Raw genomic sequence first — 27,992 nt, 5'->3', positions numbered from 1 at the left:
AGTCAAATTAAGCATTACATTCACAAACATATTATTATGTCTGAGCTTGACTTATTTAATAGTCAAATATAAACTTTAGCTTGAGCTTGACTTGTTTGATAAACAAATGAATATAAATAAATTTTTTCTTTGAGTAAGTTCTAGCTATTTAAATATAACCCTAGAGTTACAATCTATTTTATTAAGGGATTTTCAATCCAATCAATACCATTCCGTTGTAGTCTAGTTGGTTAGGATACTCGGCTCTCACCCGAGAGACCCGGGTTCAAGTCCCGGCAACGGAAAATCTTTTATTTTTTTATCACCCTCACTTATTTATTTTATTTTTTTGTCTATTCTAATTTTTTTTAAAAAGTAAAAAAAAAATCAAAATAGTCACAAGAGTCACAACATTTCGTTCACTTGCTGTGTTGGTTGGGTCCTTCGATTCGAAAGATAGAAATGGAAACTCACGCTCCCTAAATTCCTGCATACACCTCACCTCCTCCTCCCGCCAATTCCCACCCCAAAAAACCAAACCCTCTCTCTCTCTCTCTCTCTCTTCAAACTCAAAACACTCTATTTTTTTCTCTCTCTCAAGTCTCAACGAACACTTCCAATTTCCACTCTTTCACTTCAACAAAACCCTAATTAACCAGAAACGCCATGCCATCCCTAGCCTACCCAGGCAAAATCCAGCGCTTAGAGCTCGAGAATTTCAAGTCCTACAAGGGCTTCCAAACCATCGGTCCTTTCTACGATTTCACCGCCATTATCGGCCCCAATGGCTCCGGCAAATCCAACCTCATGGACGCCATAAGCTTCGTCCTCGGCGTTCGCTCCGGCCAACTCCGTGGCGCTCAACTCAAAGACCTCATCTACGCCTTTGACGACAAGGAGAAGGAGCAGAAAGGCCGCCGTGCCTTCGTTCGCTTAGTCTACCAGCTCGCTAACTCCTCCGAGCTCCAGTTCACTCGCACCATCACCAGCTCCGGCGGTAGTGAGTACCGGATCGACGGCACCACCGTTACCTGGGACGTCTACAATGCCAAGCTTCGGGATCTTGGAATTCTAGTCAAGGCCCGGAATTTCCTCGTCTTTCAGGTTTTATTCTCTTCTCAACAATGCTTCTCTCTCTCTCTCTCTCTCTCTCTCTCTCTCTTAGGGTTTGTATGAATCCATGTGACTGTGTTGTTGAATTCTCTTAGTTTGCTCAAAATTGTATGATTTGTCGAGTTCTAAAGTGTTTTTAGGGTTTTTGAGTGCTATCATTTCATTCAGTTTTTTCAATTTGTTTGTACTGTTAATTAATAATGATTTCAAATTGTAAGGTGCTTAGTAGTTTAGGAACTATATTAGAAAATTTCTTCTCTTGATTTTTTTCAATTTTTATTTTTTTAAAAGTTAGTTTTTTTAGTTGTTTTAGTGATGGTGAATTGAAGTAAAGAAGAACAAAAGATTCTGATATTTGGGATCATTAGGGGATTTTGAAAATGTAGACTAACCTTTTGAAATTGGATTTGGAGGGAGAGGAGAATTGTGGTTAAAAGGTCTCTCATATTATATGCATACATTTGTTATTTACACTAGCATATGCCTGTAAGATATATGGGTTAATCAAGAATTATATGTAAACCAATTGAAATTAAAGATTAAATTTTATAGTAAAAATAATGGAACAAGAATTTCTTTAAATTATGGGGTGAAACCACAGGTGTATGTTCCCATTTGTGTTGAAAATAAAAATTATAATAGTTTATTAAAATAGCTTTTAAAAAAAAAAACTCCATATAAATTTCTTGAAACTTTGGGTAATTGAATTTTAATCATGGTATATAAATTTCTTGAAACTTGATGATGATTACTTAGAGTAAAAAATGATAATAATTTTAATGTGCTATAACTTATCAAAAGAATTTGAATGTGCTTGTAGTAGACCACATGGCGAAAGCATGTCATGAGTGTAATACTGACTCAGATTTTATTGTTAAAACAAAAAAAGGTAGATTATTAATATAATTTAAAATGAATATAATGCAATTTTTTAAATAAAATTTCTAGACTCTTGATTATAGAATTTTAATTGGAGTAGTATTTTTAAATTTTGAGAATTCGTGTGAGTACTCTTTTGTCAATATGTAAAGTCTTTAGGTGTTTAAAGTAAATGGACAAAAGGACAGTACACGTGTTATGAGGAGAAAAAAAATGAATATAAAGAAAAAATTCGAGTGCGTCTACTTTGCGAAGCCACAATGTGTAGGATGCAATTTATATTATATAGTATACAATTTTGTTATCATTAGAAAATGGAGAATTGATTAGTAAAAAAGAGAACGGAGAATTAACTCAATCATTAATGTATTTCATGATTAGATCACAATTTGACTTTTTTTTTTTTTTTTGGTTGTGATAAATAAGATCATGATTTGACTTTTTCTGTGCCCATTTTTTAATTATTGAGAGCTGAACTCCATCAGATACTACTATCATTTCTCTTCCTCCAAATACACTGCAAGAGACACACTGGTTGTATATATATGTAAGAGCGCCATATTATTGTGTTTCCAAAAGACAGAATAAAAGAAATAGTCACATTAGTTTTAGGACATTGTCTAATGGGATCACTTTGTTACAGAGATATGTGATAACACTATATTAATATGTATTTACCCCCTGAGATTGGTACTAGATTGGAAGAAGTAGTACATGGTCTAATGGGGTCACTTTGTTACAGAGAAATGTACGACCACTATATTACTCTGTGCTTACTTGATGCGTTTTTTTTTCCCAGATTGGTACTTGATTGGATGAACCTTTTAGGTACTTGTCTTTGTGCATCTAGTAAATGGGTTGGATATTTGATTTCTTTGGAAGTTGGAGCTTCCTTCAAATGACCAATTGAATTTGTTATGTAGGGTGATGTGGAGTCCATTGCGTCCAAAAATCCCAAAGAACTTACTGCACTTATTGAGCAGATATCTGGGTCTGATGAACTCAAGAGAGAGTATGAGAAATGTGAAGAAGAAAAAGCTGGAGCTGAAGAACAATCAGCACTTGCTTATCAGAAGAAAAGAACAATAGTGATGGAGAGGAAGCAAAAGAAAGAACAAAAAGAAGAAGCAGAGAAACATCTACGCTTGCAAGAGCAATTGGTGTGCATTACAATTTTGCATGTGTTGATTGTATAAGTAGCTTTTGTTTTTGTTTTTTTGTTTTGGTTAAATACTTGCAGAAATTCTGTTTTGGCAATTGAAGGTTTCTATTTTGCTTAGGCTCCCACAAGCAAATCCTGATTCTTCCAAGGTTGAGCAAGTATTTTTTTAGGCGTGCTTTTTTGGTGCATTCTGAAGAAGCACTATGCACATATATGTAGTTGGTTTTAAAAAAAAAGTAAAATTTCATTAAAAAATATTTGTTTTTGTTACAATTTATGCCACTTTCCTTTTTGTCTGTGTAAGTTCTTGTCTCGATTAAGTACCTTTTGAAAGAAAGTTCCATTACCTCTCCTTTGGAAATCAACAAAATTGCGTTAACTCTTTGTATTTGAAACAAGCTGACATAATATCTTCTTTGAGTGAAAATTGTAGAATCTTTTACGAGGATCTTCTTTTTCTCCTCAAGCTATTATTTGCATGTGGAAAGAGCGTTTAGAAAAATTTTTCTTAGAATTTCATCCTTTTTTTTTTATTAATAAATTCGAAAGAATTTCATACTCATCCTTTAGATGGTTTTCTGGATGCGTAATGGCAGCTGAGAATTTACCTGTTTGAAGAGAAATCGAGAATGAATCTTGACTTTTTGTGTCGTTTTCGTTGTTGATGCTGAAGGATTGTTTTGTTTTTATTTTTGATTTATCTGAGATATATATATATATATATATATATATATATATTTGTATATGCAATGTGAATGAACTCTCTCTCTCTCTCTCTTCTATATGCGTGCATGGTCAATATAGTTGTTGGGGAAGAATGCCTTCATAGACACATATACAGATATTGTAGTCATAGCTAAATATACTTTATCAAAAGTGACTTCAGCCTCAACACATGGCCAAAAATTGTGTTTTTTATAATGCATTGTTTTGCTCAATCTCCTATGAATCTTCTAACTTAGAATCTGTTATATGCTTTTTATGTGGTGGATTAGTTCATTATCCTTTTTACTCCCCACAGAAATCTTTGAAGAAAGAGCACTTCTTATGGCAATTATTCAACATAGAAAATGACATTGCAAAGACGACCACGGAGCTTGAAGCTGAAATGAAAAGCCGTGAAGATGTTATAAAAGATCTAGAGAAGTTTGAACGTGAAGCAGGTAAAAAGAAGAAAGAACAATCCAAATATTCTAAAGAGATTACACACTTGGAAAAGAAGATTGCTGAAAGAAGTAATAAACTTGACAAGAATGTGAGTTTCTCGATTTTATCTGGCCTTTCTTCTCTCTTTTTTTTGGGGGAGGGGGGGGGATGAGTGGGGGGGTTTAAGGTGTTTGCATATTGTAATAAGAATGTTTATTTACAAAGCTTAGGTGTGGTTTTTCAGTTGTGTTTTTTACTTTAGAAATTTGTGATAGTGATGGAGAAAAGGGAAGAGAGAGGACACAGGAGTTTATGTGTTTCAGACTTGTGGCCTACAATCATGGGACAAGATCCCAATGGGCTAATTTTCTCATTCACTTTCTTTGATAATACATTACAATAGAACCCATATCTCTAATGGGGATTACTCGCAAAAGTCAATGATAATTTGAATTTGGATTACACATTGATTATTTCAGTCCCATTGTTTTCTCTAGAAATCAATCCCTTATTTTATTAACTGATCCAATAATTTTGTTTGGCAATCAATATCTTGATTTGGTCTTCAATGACATGGAAAGTGAATTATAATTTCCAACATATGTATTGTTTGCTGTTATGCTTTAGGTGAATTTTGGCTCTTATGTTCTTGGTATGTTGGATGGTTTGTAGTCAGGAAGTAGAAATTCAAATTGGCAGTTGAACTTTGTTCTCAGCATTGTAGCTTTTGTTTGTAAAATGTGATAATGAAATTTGTGAAATGAAGTGCCACTTCTGTCACATCACTGATTCATTGGAGATTTGATGTATGGGAGCAGAGGTTGAAGTAGTTGTTTTAGATACCTTCTTTGTAGGTCTTTGTTGAACTTAATGAAGCATAATTTGGTTTAACATTGCCTAAATGTTTAGTATCAATGTTTTGGTTTTTTGATTAATTCAATTTTGTTATTTATAAAAAAATAAAAATTATTGCTTTGGGTTTCCAATGATGCTGTGGCATATATGTGCGGCATATGTCCAATGAGCATTTAGTACAATCTGTGATATATGGCCTGATTAGTGACGTGCTATACTTTGGCAAATTATGTGGAGTTCGGTTTTCAATATTTATGATAATTTGTTCTGTCCTTTTCCTATCTGCAGCAACCCGAGCTTCTAAAGTTGAAGGAGGAAATGTCCCGCATAAATTCAAAAACCAAGAAACTCCAGAAGGAGCTTGATAGAAAAAGAGAAGAAAAAAGGAAACATGTTCGTGATATAGAAGAACTGAAGAATGGCATACAGGAACTTACTGCAAAACTAGAAGATTTACAAGTAAAAGGTTGTGATGGTGGGGAAAAACTTAAGTTAGATGACAATGAATTAAGGGAATATTTCCGAATGTAAGTATTCTTTGCTTCCAACTTTTATCATATTTTAACAAAAGTATTCTTTTCTTCCAACTTTTTATCATATTATGGATGATACAACTTATAAAAGAAAATCGTATTGTGGATAATATGTGTTTGTTGTGATGGTAATGCCTGTTTCTTTACTTGAATGGTGGCTGGATTATAATTTATGGGAGAAATCAAGCTCTAGGTCAAATGGCATTTCGTTCCCTTGTAAGAGCAAGGTGGAGGGTGTGGTTGTGGGTTCAAGACCCACTTAGTGCGTGTGTAATTGCCAAAAGATGTTTTTTTCCCCATATTAGCAAAGGATTGCATTATTTTCCTAGCCACCCTTTTCTTCGTGGAAGTTTTGATGTGTAACAGAGTTATTTTTTAAGTTGGGAAATTAATCAATTGAATTTGAAAGTATATTTATTTTAATAAAAGATTTTTTGATATCTTAGAAAAGTGTTTCTTTTAAAAAGTATATCTTAAAAGAATTTTGCAACATCTCCTCAAGATGAAACTACTCAAATAGTATCCAAATTCCAGGAACTGAATTTTTTTTTTCCCTTATGAGGAACGTGTTTTACATGTGTGCATGGACGTAGTTGACATATATTTATGATATATATTGTTATAGTTGCTCTTAATTATTTTTATATTAACTTATTATTTTCTATTAGCGTAATGTATTTTTGTATCCTTGTCATGTGACCCTAATATATATATGTGCTATGGTAAGGGGTTGATTAATTAAACCCTAAACCTTTTTTTTTTCTTACCCTCTCTCTCTCTCTTGCTATATATATATATATATATGTTCTCTTCCTCCTCTCTTTACCCTAATATTTCATCTTTTACAACTTAACTTGATATCAAAGCATCCCAGTCCAACCCTAAAATGCGTTAGAACAATCTGGAGATCATTGTCAAATAGCAGAGGTGTGCTGATGTCAGCATCTGTATGATGATGCTATCATCTGCATGGTCTCCAAAACTTGGTGGCTGCATAATCTGAATCTTTGGCCTCCCCTGATGTTAATGGTGATTTTTCATTTTTTTTTGAAGCCATATGATTTAATTTTTTGATTTTTCAAATGTTTGTTTTTTTGCTTTGTTTGTTTGTTTTTTCTTTTCAAATTTCGGCATTGATTTTGAAATATACTTTCTAGTGCTTTCTGGCAGCCTTTATCAACTGTGCCCTCTCTATGGGCTGGATGAGACTGGTTTGTTCATTCGTTGAGGATTTGAGTTATTTATTTATTTATTTTTTTGTGGTGTTTTTTAGGGGTTTTGCTGCAGTGAATTCAGAGGTTCAATTGGTTTAAGCTATCTGATGGCTCTTTGGTTGAATCTAATTATTGTTTTGATTGTGCTTGGGGTGTATTACTATGTGTAGGTTTGTTGGCTTGGCTTATTGTTATAGTTTGAGTTGTTTGAGTTCTATATGATTGAAGAAAAATCTGTTTTCATGATTGAGGACAAAAATCACTAATTAAAGATTATGATATGCCTAAATTGAATACCTAATACAAAAGTTGAATGGTTTAAAGTATTTAGATTGGGTACATGCAATGAAAGTTATTTTGCTTGGTGCCAAGAGCCTTGTAGCTCAACTAGTTGGCATCTCCTAGTGTGTCCTTGTCATCATTTTGGTTATCAATTTTGTGATGTACCTGGGTTCTGGGCTTAGTGGTTTGGGGTGTGACTTAAAACCGGAGGTCCAAGGTTTTATCTACCACACTATTGGTCCATGAGGTTTTCGGGGTGTCTCATGGGTAAGATGTGGGATAGTTTGGCCAAAGGTTGGGACACCACATCCTTATATTAAATATATATTTATTTTTGTGAGGTCTATCGGTTCCTTCTAAAAGAGACAAGTCCTTTGTTGTCTTTTTTACTTTAATCGTGCATGTTTGAAACTTAGAGAAAAGGCTAATGTGGGAGGAGTTGGCGGGTCTATATAGTTGGTGGATCTTGCCATGGTGTGTGGGTGGTGATTTCAATGCTATTCTCTTTCCTTCTGAACGTTTGGGGGTGGAAAACTTCACTCAATTTATGTATAATTTCTTAGATTTCATCTCTATTAATGGGTTAATGAATATCGCTTTGGGGGGGGGGGGGTAGTTACATTTGGTTAAACTCTTTGTCTGGCTCTAGGATAGATCGTTTTCTCTTTTCTTTAGAGTGGGAGGAGCATTACCCAAACATTCATAAAAAATGGCTGGTTAGAGTTTTATCAGACCACTTCCCGATTTCTTTGGAGGGTGGTGATATTCGTAAAGGATGAAGGCCTTTTCATTTTGAGAACATGTGGCTTTAGGTGGATGATTTTTTGGAGAAGGTGAAAATTTGATGGGACTCTTATAATTTCTATGGAACTCCAAGTTACAGTTTAACCATGAAGTTGAAAGCTTTAAAGGGAGATTTTAAAAAGTGGAATGAAACCAAGTTTGGAAATGTAGCCATTAAGAGAATAAAATTATGGATGATTTGAATGCCCTGGATTCTAAAGAGGAGAGGGTGTCTCTTTTGAGAAGTGTGAAAAAGAGAGAATTCGCTTGGAAATTGAGGAGACTGCATTGTTGGAGGAGATTAGCTGGAGACAAAAATCGTGGGTGCTATGGTTAAGGGAGGGGGACAGCAATACGAAATTCTTTCACTAGATGGCTAATTCTAATAGAAGGAATAACAATATTGGCAGTTTAAATATTGACGGAGTGATGACATCAGATCAGTGTTATTGAAGAGGGTATTGTTCGGTTCTATAAGAGTCTTTACTCGGAAGATAAGCTCATCCATCCTCATTTAGAAGCACTGAATTTTTCTAGGATTTTTGAGGATAAGGCTGGCTGGTTGGAACGACCTTTCGAGGAAGCCGAGATTTTTTGGGTGGTCATGGATTTTAATGGAGATAAAGCTCCTGGACCTAATGGCTTCCCTATGGTGTTTTTTCAAACTTGTTGGGCCATTATCAAAACGTATCTTTTGGAGGTTGTTCAATATTTTTTTTGATAATGCTCAGTTTGAGAAAAGTTTGAATGCTACTTTCATCTTCTTAATTCCTAAAAAATTTGATGCAGTGGAGGTAAGGGATTTTCAGCCTATTAGTTTAATTGGGTGTGTACAAAATTATTGCTAAAGTTTTAGCTAATAGGTTGAAAATGGTGCTTGGGAATATTGTCTATGAATCTCAACATGCTTTTGTTAAAGAAATACAGATCTTAGATTCCGCTCTTATTGCCAATGAATGCTTGGATGGTAGGCTGAAATCAGGAGTTCCCAGGGTGTTGTGAAAGCTGGATGTAGAGAAGGCATATGATCATGTGAACTGGGGTTTCCTCATTTATATGTTGGATCGTTGTGGTTTTCCTGAAAAATGGGAAAAGGTTTTTTTTTTTTTTTTGCATTTCTATAGTTAAATTCTTCATTCTTATTAATGGAACTTTGTGTGGTTTCTTTGAAAGCTCTAAAGGTATAAGATAGGACTGTCCACGGGTTGGGTTTGTGCCCAACCTGCAACCGACCCAATCAGATTAGATCGGGTGGGGAGTTTTCAGACTCGTAGTTGATTGTAAAACTATTGGGTTGGGCAGGTCGGGCGACTATCAGGTGGTGGTTGGTTTCGGGTGAAGCTGAAAATTGCCAAAAACCATTGGAAATCGCCGAAAATCGGTGAAATCTCTTTAGATCCCGTGAGATCTCGCTAGATCCATCCAAGATCCGGTGAGATATAGCCAGATCTGGCGGAGATCTTGTCGGATTAGAAGAGATTTCTGCCAAATCGCGCGGAGAACTAGTTGGATTTTGTGTATCTCCTCTGGATCCAGTTGTTTTAGTTGTTGAAATCTATCGCATCTGGCTGGAAAAGTCGCCGGAAAGCTTAAAAATCATCGGACTTGATGTTTTTTAGTCGGGTTGGGTTTCACGGGTTTCGGAGTATGAGACCCGCAATGGACCTGTTGGCGTCAAGTTTTTGAAGGTTGGGACCACTTCTGACTGTCGGAGCAGTCGGATCGGGTGGCGGTGGGTCGGGTTGGGCGGGTGGGTTGGACACCCCTAGTATAGGACAAGGTGATCCATTATCCGCTTTATTGTTTGTCATTGTTATGGATGCTTTTAGTAAAATGTTGGATAAAGCTGTGAGGGATGGTCTTGTGTGTTTGTCATTGTTATGGATGCTTTTAGTAAAATGTTTGAAAAGGCTGGGAGGGAAGGGCCCATGTTGGGTGTTAGGATGGGTCCCACGGGTAACTCTTTGCACATGACCCGTCTTCTCTTCATTGATGATACCTAGGTCTTATGTGATGTTGATCTTGGTCAGATTTTGTTTCTCCGATTAGTGCTATTTTGGTTTGAAGTTTTTTCTAGGTTGAAAATTAATATGGGAAATATTTGAAATAGTCCTTGCGGGTGTGGTTCCAAATATAGCAGATATGGTGGATGTGCTAGGGTGCAAGCAAGGCTCCTTCCCAATGAAATATTTAGGTCTTCCGCTGGGTGCAAATGTTAGAGATAGTTCTATTTGGAATCCAATTATTGAGAAGATGGAGAGGAGATTAGCGGGATGGAAACATTTGTATCTCTCAAAAGGGGGTAAAGGTACTCTTATTAAGAGTACTTTGTTTAATCTTCCAACTTATTTTCTCTCTCTTTTTCCTATTCCGGTGGAGGTTGCAATGCAAATCGTATTGAACAACTTCAATGAAATTTTCTCTGTATAGGGGATATTAAAAAAACTCACTTGGTGAAATGGGCTACGGTTTGTGCTCGTCTCATTTTGGGGGCTTAGCTATTAGAAGTTTGAGAAGTTTTAATAAAGTGTTGTTTGAAAAATGGTTATGGAGATTTGGGAATGAGCGACCAGCCTTGTGGAGGAGAGTGATAGGGATAAAGTATGGTTGTAAAGGGGGAGGTTGGTGCTCTCTTCCTGTTACTGGCCCTCATGGAGTGAGTTTGTGGAAGTCTATTAGCGTGGTTGGCCTTCTTTTTGTTTGTCACATCCAGTTTGAGGTTGGGGCTGAGTTTACTATTAGATTCTGGCAGGACATTTGGTGTGGGGACACCTCTTTGAGATTGAGCGAACTATTTGCTATAAGTCGAAATAAGGAGGCCTTTGTGGCTGATTTGATGAAGTTCCTAAATGGTGTTCTTTTCTGGGATTTAAATTTTGTAAGAGACAGTCAAGATTGGGAATTGGAATCGTTTTACAATTTCATGGATAGAATTTATGGAGTTTCTTTGAGAGGAGTTGGGGACGATAAGATGTGTTGGAAATCTGCTATGGGAAGAGGTTTTGCAGTTTGTTCTTATTACCAGGTTCCAACAAAAAGTATAGATTAGTCTTTCCCTTGGAAGATTGTTTGGAAGCCTAAGTTCCCTTCTAGAGTTACTTTTTCTGTTTGGACTGCAGCTTTTGGGGAATATTTTGACTATTGATAATCTTAGGAAATGGAAGATTTTGATCTTGGATTGGTGTTATATGTGTAAAAGAAATGGGGAATCAGTAGACTACCTCCTTATCCATTGCTCTCTTGCTTCTGATTTATGGTCTATGGTGTTTACTTTGTTTGGCTTTCATTGGGTTATGCCGAAGACAGTGGTGGAGCTGTTGGCTTGTTGACAAGGAAAGTTTGGGCGGCATTAGAATGGTGCTATTTGGATGGTTGTCCCCCATTGTTTGATGTGGTGCACTTGGCGGGAGAGGAATAACCGGCATTTTGAGGATTTAGAGAAATCAGTTTCAGATCTTAAACTCTTCGTTTTTAAGACTCTTCTGGACTGGGTTGCAGTGTTAGGTTTTTGTTCTTTTTTTCAGTCCATGGTTTCATGGAATTTTGTACTTTATGCACTCAACTTGTTTTTTTCCATGATGCATACTTCCTGAATACTTAGGTGACACCCTTCATATTTTTTAAATATATTTTTATTACTTAAAAAAAAAATGTTTGTGTGCATATTAAGGGCTTGGGGCTTATAATTTGGTTCGAGGAATTGTTTTGGGCACATAGTACGGTTTCATTCCCAACAAAATATCCTTTGGCAAATTTAGGGGCTTTCCGGAGCAAATTTTCTTATTGGCTAGATTGACTTGTGCAATGGCATTTTCTAGCCTTGTGCATAGTTTTGAATAGCGATGCTGATTATTTGCAGATGGGCTTCTCTATATTGAACATATATATGTATATATATTTAAAATTTTTGTGTGGGTATTTTGCGTGTTTTGCTTGTTGATTGCAGTCAAACCTGGTGTGTGTTGTGCTATGGTACGTCTGTTAAATACAAATATCTTGTTAGTTGGTATTAGCATATAATAGTTTGATAAATTCGACTGTGGTGGTGGTTGTAAATTTTTGTCCTCTTTTGGGCTCTTTTCATGGCAGCTGCCATTGTCTTACCATACCCCCCATTATTTTTTTACTACATTCCTCTTCATAACAGGATATCTTAAATATGAACTTTCTGTTCTTGAAGAGGCTTTATAAATTTTATTGGATTGCTGATATTGCAGTAAGGAAGATGCCGGGACGAAAACTGGAAGGCTAAGAGATGAGAAAGAAGTTATGGATAGACAACAGCATGCTGATATTGAAGCTCAAAAGAATCTGGAAGAAAATCTTCAACAGCTACAAAATCGAGAACGTGAGCTGGATTCGCAGCATGAACAGATGCGAACAAGACTGAAAAGAATTTCTGATACATCTGCAAAACATAAGGCTGAACTTGAAGATCTGAAGAATCAACTGCGTGCAATGCAAGAGAAGCATCGAACTGACAGGTATGCAGCATGTTGGTTTACTTTTTTCACTGATGCTTTTGCTAAGGTCAGAGTGCTTTCCTGCTTAGGCTCTGGCAGGCATTTATTTTTTTGCCGTCTGCTCCTGTGTTTTCTGTAGTTTGGATGTTTTTCTACTGACATTTTTATGCTTTGAACATTATGCCATTGTACCTTTTCCCCCTCTGCTTACAGATCTAGATATGAAAATTTGAGGAAGCTACTTAATGAAACAGAAGACCAGCTACGTGATATAAGGGCTGATAGATATGAAAATGAGAGGGATGCCCGGTTGTCTCAAGCAGTTGAGACTCTCAAACGCCTGTTTCAAGGAGTCCATGGTCGCATGACAGATCTTTGTAGGCCAACACAGAAAAAATATAATCTTGCTGTTACTGTTGCTATGGGTAGATTTATGGATGCAGTAGTAGTTGAGGATGAAAATACGGGAAAAGAATGCATTAAGGTACTAAACATATTTTCTAGCTTGCTTTTTTTTTTTTTTTTTTTCCTGGGGCATTTGTTGAATTAGTGACATGAAAACATCATTATCATACTTTGCTGGATTTATGTATTTGGAGTGAAACATAGTAAAGGTAGTCAAGATATAATATCTATTTAACCACTTGGGTCTACTGAAAACCTGTACCTTTTGATTCCCCTCCCTCAATATGATGATGCCAAAATTTTTTTTAAACATATTTTCCAATGTGGGGTGCAAATTTTGTTACGTGAAGGGCTTGTATACTCAGCTTCGGTTTTAGTTTGTGGGGTCTGTTGGCCTCAAAGTTGTCGCTTCCCTTGTTTTATTTATTTATTGTTTTCAGGCCTTGGCCTTATAATGACATACTTTTATAATTTGCCTTTTCTTTTTCAGGAATTCAAAAGCGTGCTTAGTACAATAATAGTTTGAATGCACTAGATTTTATAAAATAATTCTGTTATTGATTTCTTGACTTAATATTATAGATTTAATTGAGTTGATTAAGATTACTAGTTATTTCTCTTGCTTCTATGCAGTATTTGAAAGAACAAAGGCTTCCTCCTCAGACATTTATACCTCTTCAGTCAATTCGTGTGAAGCCAATCATTGAGAGATTGCGGGCCTTAGGTGGTACTGCAAAGCTGGTCTTTGATGTAATCCAATATCCTTTGCTAAAGCTTGTCTCTTTACCTACACATTCTGTTAGTGAAATTTCAATGTGTGCTGCACTGCCTATTGGCATACATCTTTCTGGTGATTTATATATAACAGACTGATCCTAATTTGGTGGTTAAGATACTTCTCATTGCAATTTATCTAATGATTCTTTGCTTCTCTAACTCATGATAATCACTCCAGGTTTTTTTTTTTTATCTTATGTATGTTGCCTCTATCTTGTCTATTTATTTCATCTTGAAATATATGTTAGTAAATCAATATTAAAAATTCATTGTAAACTTAACTGCAACACGTTTGATCCTGTCTTGGAGAAGGCAATTCTTTTTGCTGTTGGAAATACTCTTGTTTGTGATGAACTTTCTGAGGCTAAGGTACTAAGCTGGACTGGTGAGAGGTTTAAAGGTAATTATCACTAATCTTTTCCCTTCTTTACCTGTTCCTAATCATCAAATTGATTTTGTATTAAAATATTTATTTGTACTTGAATCAGTTGTAACTGTTGATGGAATTCTGCTCACAAAATCTGGCACCATGACTGGCGGTACAAGTGGTGGAATGGAAGCAAGGTCAAAACAATGGGATGATAAAAAGATTGAAGGTTTATTTCTTTTGTTTTGATTTTAAGTCAAACCATAGGATGATAAAAAGGTCAAAAGTTGGTTTCATTTTGCATTGGTTTCAAGTCTTTTGGCTGTAGCATTGCTGTTGCTTTTCTGTAGAATGGCAGAAAAGGAAGGAACGGTTGGAGTTGGAGTTGGAAGAGCTTGGATCAATTAGAGAGATGCAGGTAAAAGAGTCAGAAGCATCTGGGAAAATTAGTGGACTCGAAAAGAAGATTCAGTATGCGGAAATTGAGAAGGTGCTTTCAGTGATTAATTTATGATTTATATATTTTTCTTCCTAGATTCCAATTTAGTTTTGTATACTTAAATTGTATTGCTGATTTTTCATCCTTTTAGATTTATAATGGGGTGTCAACTGGTATTTGACTTGTGCATCCATCCCCATTGTCATGTATTTATTGTTCTCATCTGCTACCCTCTAACCGTAGCTACCTCTATTGTGTACTTAAAAAAAAAAAAAATTTGTAGTGCTTTAATTTGATTGAGATTTAGGCTTTGTTTAGTTAGGGGATGGAAAAGTGGGGGATAGAAAATGGTGGGGTGGTGGGGTGCTTTAATTTGATTGAGATTTCATAGGGATTTTCATGAAAGGGAATTAGGGGCTGCCTTCTCTTTCCTTGAGTTCATTCAATCTCGGATCCCTAGGGGTGGTGGGAATGACACTTCTCATTGGTGTCTCAAAGGGAATGGCATGTTTGATACCCAGTCCTATTACAATATCATTAGGGGTGCAGCTGATTCCAATTTTCCGTGGAAGGGTGTTTGGAAAGCTAAGATCCCTAGGAGAGTGGCATTTTTTGTGTGGACAGCGGTTCATGGGCAAATCTTTACATTGGATAATCTTATGCTGAGGGGGCGCATTTTGGTGAATAGGTGTTGTATGTGCCATCGGAATGAGGAAATTGTGGATCATCTTCTCCTCCATTGTCTGGTAGCTCACTCTCTGTGGGTTTATATGTTTTAGATCTTTGGGGCACAATGGGTCATGCTAGGCTCTGTGGAAAGCTTGGCGTATTGTTGGAGTTTTGGCAGGGAAAATTTAGTTCAGACATATGGAATATGGTTCTCGGCCGTTTGATGTGGATTGTTTGGAAGGAAAGAAATCGACGCTCTTTTGAGAATACCGAGAAATCCTTGGTTCAATTACAAGCTCTTTGCCAGAAGACTTTATTTGATTGGTCTAGGTGTTGGGTCTTCTCGGAATGCTCTACTATCTTAGAGTTTATTTCTTCTCTTAGTATTGCTCTTTAAGTTTGTTCATGTTCTTTGTTGTTGTTTGTTTTGTTTATTGCTTTTCCTTGTGTTCACCATCATGAACACCTTGTATTGGCTTTCATCTGTTCTTTAGTTTGTTTTAATAATATTCTTATTACCTATCAAAAAAATAAAATGGTGGGGATTGAAAAGTGGGGGGTGGAAAACTCTTTTGTTTTGTTGAAAAGAAAAATGAGTGGATAGAAAATGGTGTTTGTGTAAATTTACTCTCATGCCCCCCTGTTACATTAAAAAAAAGTTTATAAGAAAAAATATCCTCGTGTTTACACAAAAAAACCCTAACGTTTAAGCTTGAAAAAGAAAAAAAAAGGGAAAAAAAAAAAAAGAAACGTGGTTGGGGCGGGGGGAGAGGGGTAGATGGGTATTTTTCCATGTTAGCCCACAATTGGAGAAAAAATAAACCTCCGAAAAATGTGGGCCTGGGAAGAAACAACCCCCCTTACCCCCATAGAAAATAAAAAATCCCCCCTTCAACCAAACACACCCCAAAAGATCATTTTCTCTTCTAGTTTCAATCCCATCTTGCCAAAATCTCCCCAACCAAACGGACTCTTAGGTTTCTGCTTAGAGTGAGTTTCAAATGACTCTTAGGGTTCTGCTTAGGGCAAGTTTCGAATGACTGATTGTGTAATTGTTTCAAAAAAGTTGTCGAAATTGTCCAAGCAAGCAAGCAGTATCACCTCTTTTGGCTTTATCAAATTTTGTAGTATGATGCCAAAAACTATTGTTTTAATTCAAAAGAACTATTTGTTTCAAAATAATTATGCAGGATGGTATCTAATTTTTTCTTGGTTAGGCTAACATTCAAGTGTACATGGGAAGTATGCTAGAGAAACACCTAAAAATAAAATCCAGCCTCTAAAATTTAAAAGATCCATATATTCCAACAAGTTTGAGAATTGAAATTCTTCACAAATAAAGAGGCTTGTAGTGAATTTAGGATGTAGAAGATGTTCTGCATTGCTTGTAAGATATAATATGTTTATAAATTATCTTGGGTGCATTCCCTTAAGGAGGGTGATATTGATAGTGGATTGCCTATGAGCATTTAAGAGGATGGATGAATTATAGAATTGCTATTGCAGTATTAGGGAATATTCATGGGGCAGCATTTAGGCAAGTTAGATTTTTCAGCACACTAATTTTTGAGCAGTTTACTTCTCAAATAGCTAGATGATTAGGGGTAGAATGAGATGTTAATTTACTTATGAAAAGGGAACTATTTGCATGATGTTAGAGGTCATCAAATGATATTAAGATATCAAATCTATTGGGAATCAATAAGAACAGATAAAAAATAAGCATAGGAATCAGTACTGAGGTTTGCTTGGAATAGCTCCAAGCAAGAAAATGAACAAAACCTAAAAATCATTACGAAGCTAAGGAAGGAAAAAAACTTGATTAAATTTTATTATTCGGACAAAGCCTTAATCTTAATTGACTTGGGCTAAAGCCAATTATTGAGTTTCAAAAATAACCTTAACTATAGGAAATTAAATAAAATACTAATAACCTCATTAGCTAAAAAGACAAAACCAAATCCAATGAAGCAAAAATAAATACAAATGACTTCTAAAGGTAAATAAAACTAATATAAAGTAAAATTTTCTTTGCTCCTTGCATCAGATGTGGGGTTAAGGCTGTTGGAATATTCACCATGGGCTGTGGCTTAACAAATAACATTGGTGTAAAAACAGTTTGGTCATGTAGATACCATTATGCTACTCATTTTATGTTGGTAACTCTTGGTTTTGCTTCTGCTATTGAAGCACCTTGTGTTATAATTGATTATCTAAATTTTTTATTATTTTATTTGCAGCGAAGCATTGAGGACAAACTTGAAAATTTGCGGCAGGAGAAGAAAAATATTGAACAAGAAATCAATCGCATAAGCCCTGAACTGCAGAAAGTAATATTATGACAATGATCGTCCTTCATTTATTTTATTGCTGTTTAGCTCTTTACACAATTGATTCCAATGATTTTTATTAATTTTTTGCATGCAGTTAAATAGTGATGTTGACAGAAGGAGAATTGAAATTACTAGGCGGGAGAAGAAGATCAATGAAATTGTTGATCGTATCTACAAAGAATTTAGTAAATCTGTTGGGGTGGCAAACATACGTGAATATGAAGAAAACCAACTAAAGGCCGCGCAAGATATGGCTGAAGAAAGGCTTAGCTTGAGTAGCCAGCTGTCGAAGTTGAAATACCAGTACGCTTTTTTCCTCTGTCAATTTGTCTGACTTAATTACTTGGTAATACCATTTTAAATTTTATAAGAAGACGATTGGTGTAGATTATGCATGGATGTCTTCATGCAGGCATCTGTGTTTGTATAGACATGTATGCATGGACATTTTCGTGCTGGAATCTGTGTTTGTATATACATATGTATGGATACATGTATATACAGGTATATTCTAAATGTTTGCTTTCTGTGTGTGTTTCCATTCGTAGCTATAGCACTTAATTGTGGTGTAATTAAGCATACATCCTTGTACTTGGTGCATTTGTTTTTTATTAATAAAATTTATTAATTTGAAAAAAGTGTTTCCATTCATGCATGCCCTGCTGAGTTTATGCTTTGCTGAATGTATGTACTGAACTTGAAAAGTCTGTTGACATGAAACTTATATGGCATTCGTGTTTTTGTTTATCCATGGCCCTTATTGCTAAAGCTTTTAGAAGTGGTTATTTGTTATAATTCTAAGTTCTTTTGCCAGTGCCATGAATATTATCTGTAGGGATGAATCTTCAATTTTTGTTGCAAACTAGTTAAGTTTACGTGTGAGGATCTAAGCAAACGAGATTTCCTGCATTCTTCACTTGTAACACGTGGTAAAGCATCCTTGCGAGGTATTATGTACCAAACATGCTGCTTTTCCTTTGAGTGACATTTGGAGTAGGTGTCTGTTGCCTACCATTATCATCAATATTATGAATATATATGTTAGTGAAAGCTTCTTTAGTATCTGCTGGAAGTGGCAAGTGTTGTTTGACGGTAAAAAACACCCAGATTAGTTATTGACACAACGGCAACAACAACAAAAACGAAGCCTTAGTCCCAACTTTTTTGTGTTGGCTGTGAATCCTTAGTAAGATTAGTCAGGGTCGACCTAATGTATTCTTTTTCTCAATTCTATTTTATCCAAAGTCATTGTCTTTGCTACTTCCCTAATTGACATGTCCTTTTTTATTCTTCTACCTTTTATTTTTTTTGATTAGTATTCTTCTACCTTTATTCATTCCTTCACTCTGAATCAAATCACCATTTCTTCTGGTTCATTAATCACTCTCCCTTGAACATGAACAAACCATATCAAAATACTTTCCTTCATCTTTTCGTCTATATGGGTCACTCCTATCTTTAAGCATCTTCCCTAATTTCGAATCCTATCTTTATGTGTATTGACACCAGAAGTAAATTTATGATGGCGATTTTAGAGATTTAGGCTTGGGGATGAAATTTCAGATCTTGGAAGTAAATATGGAAGTTGAAAATGACACAAAGATGGGGTCTTAAGAACTGTGAATGTGGAATGACTTTAAGCTGGAGAGTGAAACTAATGAAAAATTGAAAACTTCTTAGTAATGAATCATCTAAACAATGCATATCACGGTAATGAAGTGAAGGTTTCAGATCCTAATGTAGGCAGCAACCAAGACATCAATTTAGAACGATAAACAGTGCAAAATTCTGGACAGATTGATAAGTGTGGCAGACATTTCCATTAAATTCTATAAAAATAGGAATGCCCATAATTTAATTATTACCAATCTTGATCAGGTGGTAGTTTATGATATTATGTTGCAATAGATGATCCTAATGCTAGGCATATAGTTCTATTGAGAATCTCTTAGTTTCTAGGCTTTGAGTTTGTGCTTTTATGGCTGTGATAAGTTCTAATACTATAGAATCATTTTTTGTAAATTGGAATTATTTTTAGAAGTAGGAAAGATTTATGCACACAACATGTTCTTTCCCTGTGCGGTGAATTCCAGTATATTTTATGGTTATCTAGGGAACAAATTTGAGAGATTTTTGTTGGGCAGGGATTGCAATTGGTTTGGAAAATAGTTTTTGATAGATTTTGGGGGATGGGAGAGTTGGAGATCAAACCACAGGTATCAGGCACCTCAAAGGGTGTCACTACCACAGGGATATCACTTAAACCCCAATTGGTTAGGAAAATAGTGAGCGTCAGTATCTTCCATCTTTGAATGCAATTGAGGGTACAATGATTTGATGTTTGTGGATTTTATATTGTTTTTTCTTGGGATATGTTTAGGTTTTTCATATCTTCCATTTTTTCAGTAATGGGTTGTTTTGACATAAATTGAAATTAAAAAAGTAGATAATTATTATTTTTTGAGAATTTCTGCTCATGGTGATGTTTAGAGTATATTCTTAGTGTCCTACTACTAAAAGACTTCTAAAAAAAAAATTTGCATTTCTAGAAAATTTCATTGCCCTACTACTAAAAGAATTTGATTGTGTCTAAATATCCATGCATTGCATGGGTTAAATGCTAGTTTAATTTTATAGTTGATTACATAACAAATGTACTTGCACGGGATTGAATTGTATTTCCTCCAGCCCCTATTTACAAGTGGAGAAAATTCCATGCGATTTTAGGTTAAATATGGCACAATGATAAAATCACATTGCTTCATGACTTCCAGCTTATAGGAGTGCCAAAATATGTCAGGAAAGATGAAAAATAGAAAATTTTTTGCCAATGAGCTCTAGCTCGAATGGCACCATCTTCATTTGTAAGAGCAAGGTGGTGTTTTGGGTTCAAGGCCTACTGGGTGTTCGTTTAACTTATCAAAAAAAAAAAAAAATAGAAAGGCTTCCATTTTTTTTAATAAGAAGAATGGCTTCCAAAATATAATCTGGGTTCCAAACAAAAATTGAATCATTGCTTTGGAGGACTCTAAGTTGGGTCTTGAACTATAAAAGCCACTCTGTACTAGTTTAGGCTGCTAGCTATTTTGATCTTTATTGGAAAATGTTTCATATAGCTTCCATTAGAGAGTAAAATGGAGCTTGAAACTGTGGAAAACTGATGTAAGCAGGCTTCCACCTTTTCAGTTATTCACCCATCCATTTTATTTTACTTTTACAAAGAATATGTAATAAAAAAAAATTTTTAGAAAAAACATTGTCAACTCAAGAAGGAAGGTGAGAGGAAATATGAGTTATGAAATTTTAGTTCTTTCAAGTGTTTGATGCCCTAACTTGTTTTTCTACTATTTTGTGTGTGTTGTTTCCTTTTTTTGACAGACAAAATATCTTTATTTGATAGAGAAGTAAAACTCAATCACACGTGTAATTCCATAAAGATATGGTTGTTCAGATGGAAGTTCCAATTTTTTCCTTCATTGCATGAGTTGCTTGTAATGTACTATACTTGTAGCTGCTTTGGCATTTGTTCAAAATTTTATGCGCCTGTGCCTTTTCTTATTAATTAGGTTGGAGTATGAGCAAAACCGGGACATGGAATCACGAATTAAGGAGCTAGAATCTTCTATTAGTGCTTTAAAAACTGATTTAGTACAGATTAAGGTTGGAGAGGATAAAGCCAAGTCAACTGCAGAGGAAGCTAATGCTGAGATAATCCGATATAAGGGAGAAGTAAAAGGTATGGTTTTGTTTCCACATGTTACCATAGGTATTTGTTGATAAAATAAATCTTGAAGTTTCCATGCCTTGAAGTCCTGATGCCATGATATCACATTCTTTTTGTTATATATTTTATGTTGTGAGTCAATTGGCTGGAGTTTATTTTGTAATTAGTGTTTGATTATTAGTATTTTTTGTTGTTGTTTTTTTTTTTTTTGAGAAACTATTATTAGTATTTGTTGACAAAAGTTATTCAGGCTAATACAGTCCATGATTTATGGGACTGTCTAGCACAAGGGTAGGTTAAATTGGAAATTCTTCTGCTTCATATTTGAAGTGTGAACTTGGTTTTTGGGTTGTACTGGTAGACACTTAGAGTTTTCTCCCTTTATTTTTGGAGCTTTTTATTTATTTTTAAAAAACTATTATTATTATATTGGTAAGTTACACACGCACTTGGTGGATATTGAACCCAAGACCTAACCCACCCAAGACCTAACCCTCCACCTTGTTTTTTTACTTTTTTTTGATAAGTAATAAGTAAGACTTATATTCAACATGAAAAAACGAAAACAGCAAATACAGGTGTTCATGATGGTGAACACAAAAAACAGCAAACAAAAGCTACGGAAAAAAGAATAAGAAGAGTAGCTTAAGGGGCACTTCTAGGGGAAGAAAAAAACTCCAAAGTAGAACGGTTTGAAGAACCCCAGCACCTAGCCCATTCAAAAAGAGTATTTTGGCTGAGGGCTTGTAACTGAACAAGCGTTCTCTCCAGAGCCTCAAAAGAGCGCCGGTTCCTTTCCATCCAAACAACCCACATCACACAGCCAGGAACCATATTCCATATGTCTGAAGCAGATTTCCCCAACTAATTTCTCCAACAAGACATCAAACTCTCCACAGAACCTGGCATGACCCGTTGAATCCCAAAAACTTGTAACATGTGCACCCACAAAGAATAAGCAACAGGACAATGAATGAGAAGATGGTCCACAGATTCTGCAGAACAGCAGCACATACAGCACCTATTCGCCAAAGGGAGGTCCCGAAGCATCAAATTATCCAAGCTAAGAATCCGACCATGGGCTGCGGTCCACATGAAGAAATCCACCCTCTTAGGAACCTTGACTTTCCAAATCCCCTTCCATAGGAAGCAAGAAAGAGATGTACCCTTGATCTTATAATAGAAAGATCGAGTGTCAAACTTACCATTCCCATTAAGGCACCAATGGGGTCACACACCCAATACCTCTTAGGATCCGAAACTGAACAAGTTCTAGGAAAGAGAAGGCGGCCTCAAGTTCCCTCTCATGAAAATTCCTATAAAATCTCACGTTCCAAAATCTACTACTCCTATCCTCCCGATGATCCAACAAGTCAGAAATACAGGCTTCCTTGTCATTGGAACACGCATATAATTGAGGATAGAGCATTTTAAGTGAGGTATCCCCAACCCACTTATCATGCCAAAAACGTATTCGGGAACCATCACCCACCACAAAAGACAAGTGTTTGGAGAACCTCTCCCAACCGACATTAATACCACACCAAAGGCCACACCCGTGGGCCCTTCTACATTCTTTTGTAGTCCACCCCCCTAGACCCTCACCATATTTGGTGGCAATAACCCTACGCCAAAGACTAGTTCCTTCTCGGCCAAACCTCCATAACCATTTCCCTAATAGAGCTTGGTTGAAGTGAACTAACTTCCTAACCCCCAAACCACCCATCTCCAGAGGTGAACACACCCTCTCCCAAGCCACCAAAGAATGTTTAAAACACTCCTCCAAAGGCCCCCATAAAAATTTCCTCTGAATACGCTCCAATTTGTCAGCCACTGCTAAAGGGATGGTAAATAAGGATAGATAGTATGTGGGAAGACTAGAGAGGGTACTCTTTAAGAGAGTAAGTCTACCACCCTTAGACAAATATAGACGCTTCCAACCAGACAGCTTCCTCTCCATCTTCTCCAAAATAGGGTTCCAAATGGATGCAGTCTTGAACCTTGTTTTTTTACGAAGGGAGTAAGTACCATTTGAGCTAAAGATCATTGGCATTAATGAGGCTGGTATCAAAGAAGGATGGTATTAAACATGAAAGTGCTAGATCATCTCTAGAAAGGGTTTGTTGTTGTTGTTGGGTTTAGTCTATTTGTGTAGATCTCACCCTCGACCCAACCAATGAATTGCAATGTGGGTCATGGTTAAGTTTTTCTTTTTCTAGCACTAGCAGTTGTCATACATTTCCTGTTGTTGGCATTAAGAATCTTTTACAGGGTCTCTTATGTGGATCATTTGGACATAAAGGAAAAATTTAGCATACATTGGCTTTGAAACTTTCTAGAAGCACACTAAAAAAAAATCCCTATTTTTTAGATCCTTGTATGATTGCAGGCCTGCCTTAATTAGAATTCCTTTTTCTTCTATTTTAGTGTATCTTGATCTTTTAATTTTTCAAGAGAACCTTTATATTCTCCTTGAGTAATTTAGGTTTACCTTTTTTCTAATAAAATTTCTTATTACCAAATCAAAAATGGGGAAGGATTCTTTTCAGGGTTTCTTATAATAAGTAGTATGTTAGTTGTTAATATGATTAATTGTAATTGGTGTTAGTTTTCTATCACTATTGCTTTTTATTTTTAATTTTATGGGCTTCGTGCTTCTCAATACTGACATAGTAATCAAAAAATTATTTTAGTAGCTAAGAGCTTACAGAAGTCTTCATCTTAAGGATGCTTCCGTGTGCTGAGGCATAGTTCTGTTTATTCTTTTGGGTGGGAGGATGAGGTTGGGGGTTTTGGGGATGGTGTTTGGGATTGAGGTGAAACTAACTCTGTTGTGTTACTTGTGTAGCCTGTGTTACTGTTTGTATTAAAATTTGGGACATAATTTAACTTTAGCGCTTGGGTGTGAATCTGTTTCTAATTCCTTATTATTATTATTATTTTTTTTTTTTATGGTTAAATTATTGATGTTAATAATTTGTTAGCAGCTTATGTAATATTTTCTTCTGTTCATACTTTTGTAGATTGGAAAACTAAGTTGGAGGAGTGCGAGAAGGAGATGCAAGAATGGAAAAATCAGACTTCTAAAGCTACAACAAGCATTTCCAAAATTAACCGTCAGATATCTTCTAAAGTTAGTTTTGTTGTGGATTTTTTTTCTTACGTCATAGTGTCATACCATGTTTGTTAATAAATTTCAATGCCCAACAAATGTTTCCTTGTTATTTCAGGAGACACAAATAGAACAGCTGAAGTCACGGATGCAGGAAATAGTAGATATGTGTGAATTAGAACATATAAGCCTTCCCAGATCGGACCCAATGGAGACAGAGTCCTCAACAGCAGGCCCAGTTTTTGATTTTAGTCAGCTAAATAGATCTCTTCTGCAGGACAGGAGACCTGCTGAACGAGAGAAGCTTGAAGCAGACTTCAAGCAAAAAATGGATGCCCTAATATCAGAAATTGAAAGAACTGCTCCAAATTTGAGGGCTCTAGACCAGTATGAGGCTCTGAAAGAAAAGGAAAGAGCTGTAATTGAAGAGTTTGAAGCAGCCCGAAAAGAAGAGAAGGACAAAACTGATAAGTTCAACTCTGTTAAGGAGGAGAGGTACATTAATTGCTATACTACCATGGTAATCTCCATTCTATTATGATAAAGGTTAAAAACTAATACAATATGACCTTGTGGTAAGTGTTACTTGCTTTAATGTTGAGAGATGGAATTTTGGAAATAGATGTTTCCTCAAACAACACTATAGATTAAAAAGATCCTCGGGCCAGTGTGATGGATAGAGCAGTAGGTTGAGTTTAATCTCTTTAGTTTTGTTTTACGTTTTAGTTAATATCCATCCCAAAGCTGCAGTATTTACAAAATGAAACTATTTAGTTTGTTTACATGCCAGTTTAGTTTACTTAAATTCTGATATTTATCATGCATAGTGGGTGACATGAAATGATCAATAAAAAAAAACCACGTGGCCAGGAAGATTGGTCGCTTTTGTGATGTCCTATTGGTGGAAATTTTAAATTCTTTGAGACATCTTTTCTGCTTGTGACTTTTTTCACCACCTCTCGTTTAAACTGCTTCTTAAGGTTTTTGTCTTAAGATCCCCCCCCACCTTTTTTTTTTTGCTTCAAAAGTTGGACCTGGCTTTCCTGTTTTTTCTTGAGATCTAAAATCTGTGCTTCAAGTGCTTTTAGTTTTCAAGTGAGAATATCTTGCATTTTTTGTGTGCCCATCAGAATTAGGAGCAAAATTCTCAACTTCTGCCAACAAACAATCCCTTTGCTGCTGCACAATTCTTTTTTCTTCCTGAAGTTCTGTGATTTTCTTCCCAAAGTGCTGCTTGAGTGCTTGACTGTCAATGCCACCAAAAGGTTTCTTCTCAGACTCTTTTTGTGTGCCCATCAGAATTAGGAGCAAAATTTTCAACTTCTGCCAACAAACGATCCCTTTCTGCACAATTCTTTTTTCTTCCTGTAGTTCTGTGATTTTCTTCCCAAAGTACTTCTTGAGTGCTTGAGTGTCAATGCCACGAAAAAGTTTCTTCGTGGACTCTTTCTGCTCCAAACATTTGTTCTATTCATTTAACTCTTGTCTTAAGACCTGAATCTAGTTTTATTTTAAGTTACTTTTAATCATCTGAAGTTGTAACTTTTGAAACTTCTTTGGTTGCCTTTATTGCTCTCTTAGGTAAAGTCATATATCCCACTAGATGGGATTGGTTCCTCGTTTTAGGCGGGATTTATAAAGTGTATTTACTCCGGAGAGACCTAGGTCAACTCTGAAGTGTGTGCCCATATATCATGATTGATACTGTCATTTAAAATGTGAAATCTTATTTGCCTGTCCCTGCAAATCATCCATGCACATGGTTGTGCATATATTGTCCAATTGTCTTTGGACCACCTGGCATGTGTTTCCATCTGAAGAGATTAAGGATGGGGTCATATACTCATAGGTTCCATTCTGTGTGGGTGCGTGAGTTGTATTTACCTATCAAAAAGATGAAGCTGAGTATGTTTCTGTGAATGCAGGTACAGATTGTTTATGGATGCTTTCAACCACATTTCTAACAATATTGATAAGATTTACAAACAATTGACAAAGAGCAACACACACCCTTTGGGTGGGACAGCGTATTTAAACTTAGAAAATGAAGATGATCCATTTTTACATGGCATCAAGTACACTGCTATGCCCCCAACAAAGCGCTTCCGTGATATGGAACAGCTGTCTGGTGGGGAGAAGACTGTCGCAGCACTTGCATTGCTCTTTTCCATCCACAGGTATGCCTTAGAAGAATATAACAGTTTTTATTTTTTCATCCATGCTACAAGATACCCATGCGCACATGCCATGCAAACTTGCATCTAGAACTTGCAGTCTTGCACGAACTGATCATATTTTAAGAGTATTTTGAATGGAACTTTCCAAGATGTAGAGATGGTCTGCACTCAATGATGTTATACATTTGTAATTTGTGTTGTGGAATTGGGAATTTCTGATTCAATTTGCAAATTCCTTTAATCAATATATTGCAGTTTATTGCAGTTTGGATTTGGATTCAATGTAATTTGTATAATATATACAGGGAGTCATGGTTGGGGATATAACATCCCTTAATTCTAATTCTCCTAACTCTTCTTTGTGGATATGATGTTAGACATCTATGTGCCTCTGCCCCTTTTGTTGTTCTCTACCTTTATAGATCCTACTCTCTCTCTCTCTCTCTCTCTCTCTCTAATTGCTATTTGCTTTGCTTTTTAGATGCTCTTAGCAATGTTCCATTGCCTAGATAAATACCTGATAAAAAGCACTTTTGTCATAAAAGTATCTTTCTTCTGCACAAAATTAGTTGCATTATTTGATGGGTTTTCACATTGTTTGTATGAATGGTTTCAGTTATAGGCCTTCACCATTTTTCATATTGGACGAAGTTGATGCTGCATTGGATAACTTAAATGTGGCTAAGGTTGCTGGATTCATTCGTTCAAAATCATGCGAAGGGGCCAGGGGTAATCAAGATGCTGAGGGAGGCAATGGATTTCAAAGTATTGTGATATCATTGAAAGATAGCTTTTATGACAAGGCTGAGGCTTTGGTTGGGGTTTTCAGGGATGCCGAGAGAAGGTAGCCTCTTCACATACATAATTTTTTCCTTCATTGTTGTTTTGACCCACAATATCAACATTTTAATATGCGGTATTACCATTATGCTTACTTTTTCCAGCTGCTCAAGAACCTTGACATTTGACTTGACAAAGTACCGCGAATCATGAAAGCACTTGGAGCTGCAGCTGGTGAATTGCTTGTTCTGTAAATATCTCGGTTACATTTATTCCTAAAATTACTGTAAATATGACTAATTTGCATTGCAGTTGGTGTTCTGTTCTTATTAGGCATCTAAAGATCACTGGTTTATCTGATTTTATTGATGTCTGTCCAGCAATGTGTATGGTAATGTCACCAGCCAATCAAATTGCTCTTATTTTGAAACATATTGGATAATCTCTAGTCGCAAGCTTTCATGCATTTTATCTGGACATGGGTCAGGGTTTGATTTGTTCTATCTTGATAGAAAGATTTATGAAATCATCTCATTTAAAACGTAAAATGCCCTCATAGAAGACCCAAAATGAATAGCAAGAGCAGATTTAAAATTACAGTCACAAGCAAGTTATGCTATGTTCTTTGGTATTATCTGGTATTGCTAACAAAAAAACAAGTCTGTTTCCCTCTTGAAAATGCCAAGGGTGTGCACCCCCCTGAATTTTTTATTTTTTTAATGACCCTAGGGTTAATTCTAACACAGTATAAGGTATAGGTTATGCAACCCTGCTGCTTGCACGGTTTGGCTGGTTCTTTG

The 27,992-nt window shown here is 35.9% G+C and overlaps 1 protein-coding gene and 1 non-coding gene across 3 annotated transcripts; both read left to right on the top strand.

Annotated features, from left to right (window-relative positions):
* Nucleotides 1-211: 211 nt before the first annotated feature.
* Nucleotides 212-284, top strand: TRNAE-CUC. Its single transcript has one exon. It is a non-coding gene; the product is annotated as a tRNA-Glu (tRNA).
* Nucleotides 285-358: 74 nt separating this feature from the next.
* On the top strand, nucleotides 359-27,634 carry LOC115959188 (structural maintenance of chromosomes protein 1). 2 transcript variants are annotated; one of them, XM_031077503.1, is made up of 18 exons: nucleotides 359-1,083; nucleotides 2,895-3,131; nucleotides 4,155-4,388; nucleotides 5,423-5,661; nucleotides 12,164-12,430; nucleotides 12,623-12,893; nucleotides 13,448-13,572; nucleotides 13,882-13,991; nucleotides 14,080-14,187; nucleotides 14,309-14,448; nucleotides 17,307-17,396; nucleotides 17,494-17,702; nucleotides 20,966-21,135; nucleotides 24,147-24,256; nucleotides 24,354-24,730; nucleotides 26,161-26,412; nucleotides 27,029-27,256; nucleotides 27,357-27,634. In XM_031077503.1, exons 1-18 carry the CDS (start codon nucleotides 646-648, stop codon nucleotides 27,403-27,405), a joined length of 3,654 nt encoding a protein of 1,217 aa, XP_030933363.1. In that variant the 5' UTR covers nucleotides 359-645; the 3' UTR covers nucleotides 27,406-27,634. The 2 variants fall into 2 exon arrangements, with proteins under 2 accessions (XP_030933363.1, XP_030933365.1); XM_031077505.1 differs by lacking the exons at nucleotides 26,161-26,412; nucleotides 27,029-27,256; nucleotides 27,357-27,634 and adding an exon at nucleotides 25,366-25,742 and having other exon boundaries at nucleotides 383-1,083.
* The last annotated feature ends 358 nt before the right edge of the window (nucleotides 27,635-27,992 follow it).

This window comes from Quercus lobata, chromosome 9 (genome assembly GCF_001633185.2).
Source record: "Quercus lobata isolate SW786 chromosome 9, ValleyOak3.0 Primary Assembly, whole genome shotgun sequence".
In the NCBI taxonomy this organism is placed as follows: domain Eukaryota; kingdom Viridiplantae; phylum Streptophyta; class Magnoliopsida; order Fagales; family Fagaceae; genus Quercus; species Quercus lobata.
This window is presented reverse-complemented; position numbering and strand designations above follow the sequence as displayed.

What these genes read in the sequence shown, in the direction of transcription:
- LOC115959188 (XM_031077503.1), top strand. Translation starts at nt 646, where the DNA reads ATGCCATCCCTAGCCTACCCAGGCAAAATCCAGCGCTTAGAGCTCGAG. An exon ending in CGGGAAAAGAATGCATTAAG is followed by an intron (nt 12,894 to 13,447) that starts GTACTAAACATA and finishes GCTTCTATGCAG; the next exon opens with TATTTGAAAGAACAAAGGCT. An exon ending in TAAGCCCTGAACTGCAGAAA is followed by an intron (nt 17,397 to 17,493) that starts GTAATATTATGA and finishes TTTTGCATGCAG; the next exon opens with TTAAATAGTGATGTTGACAG.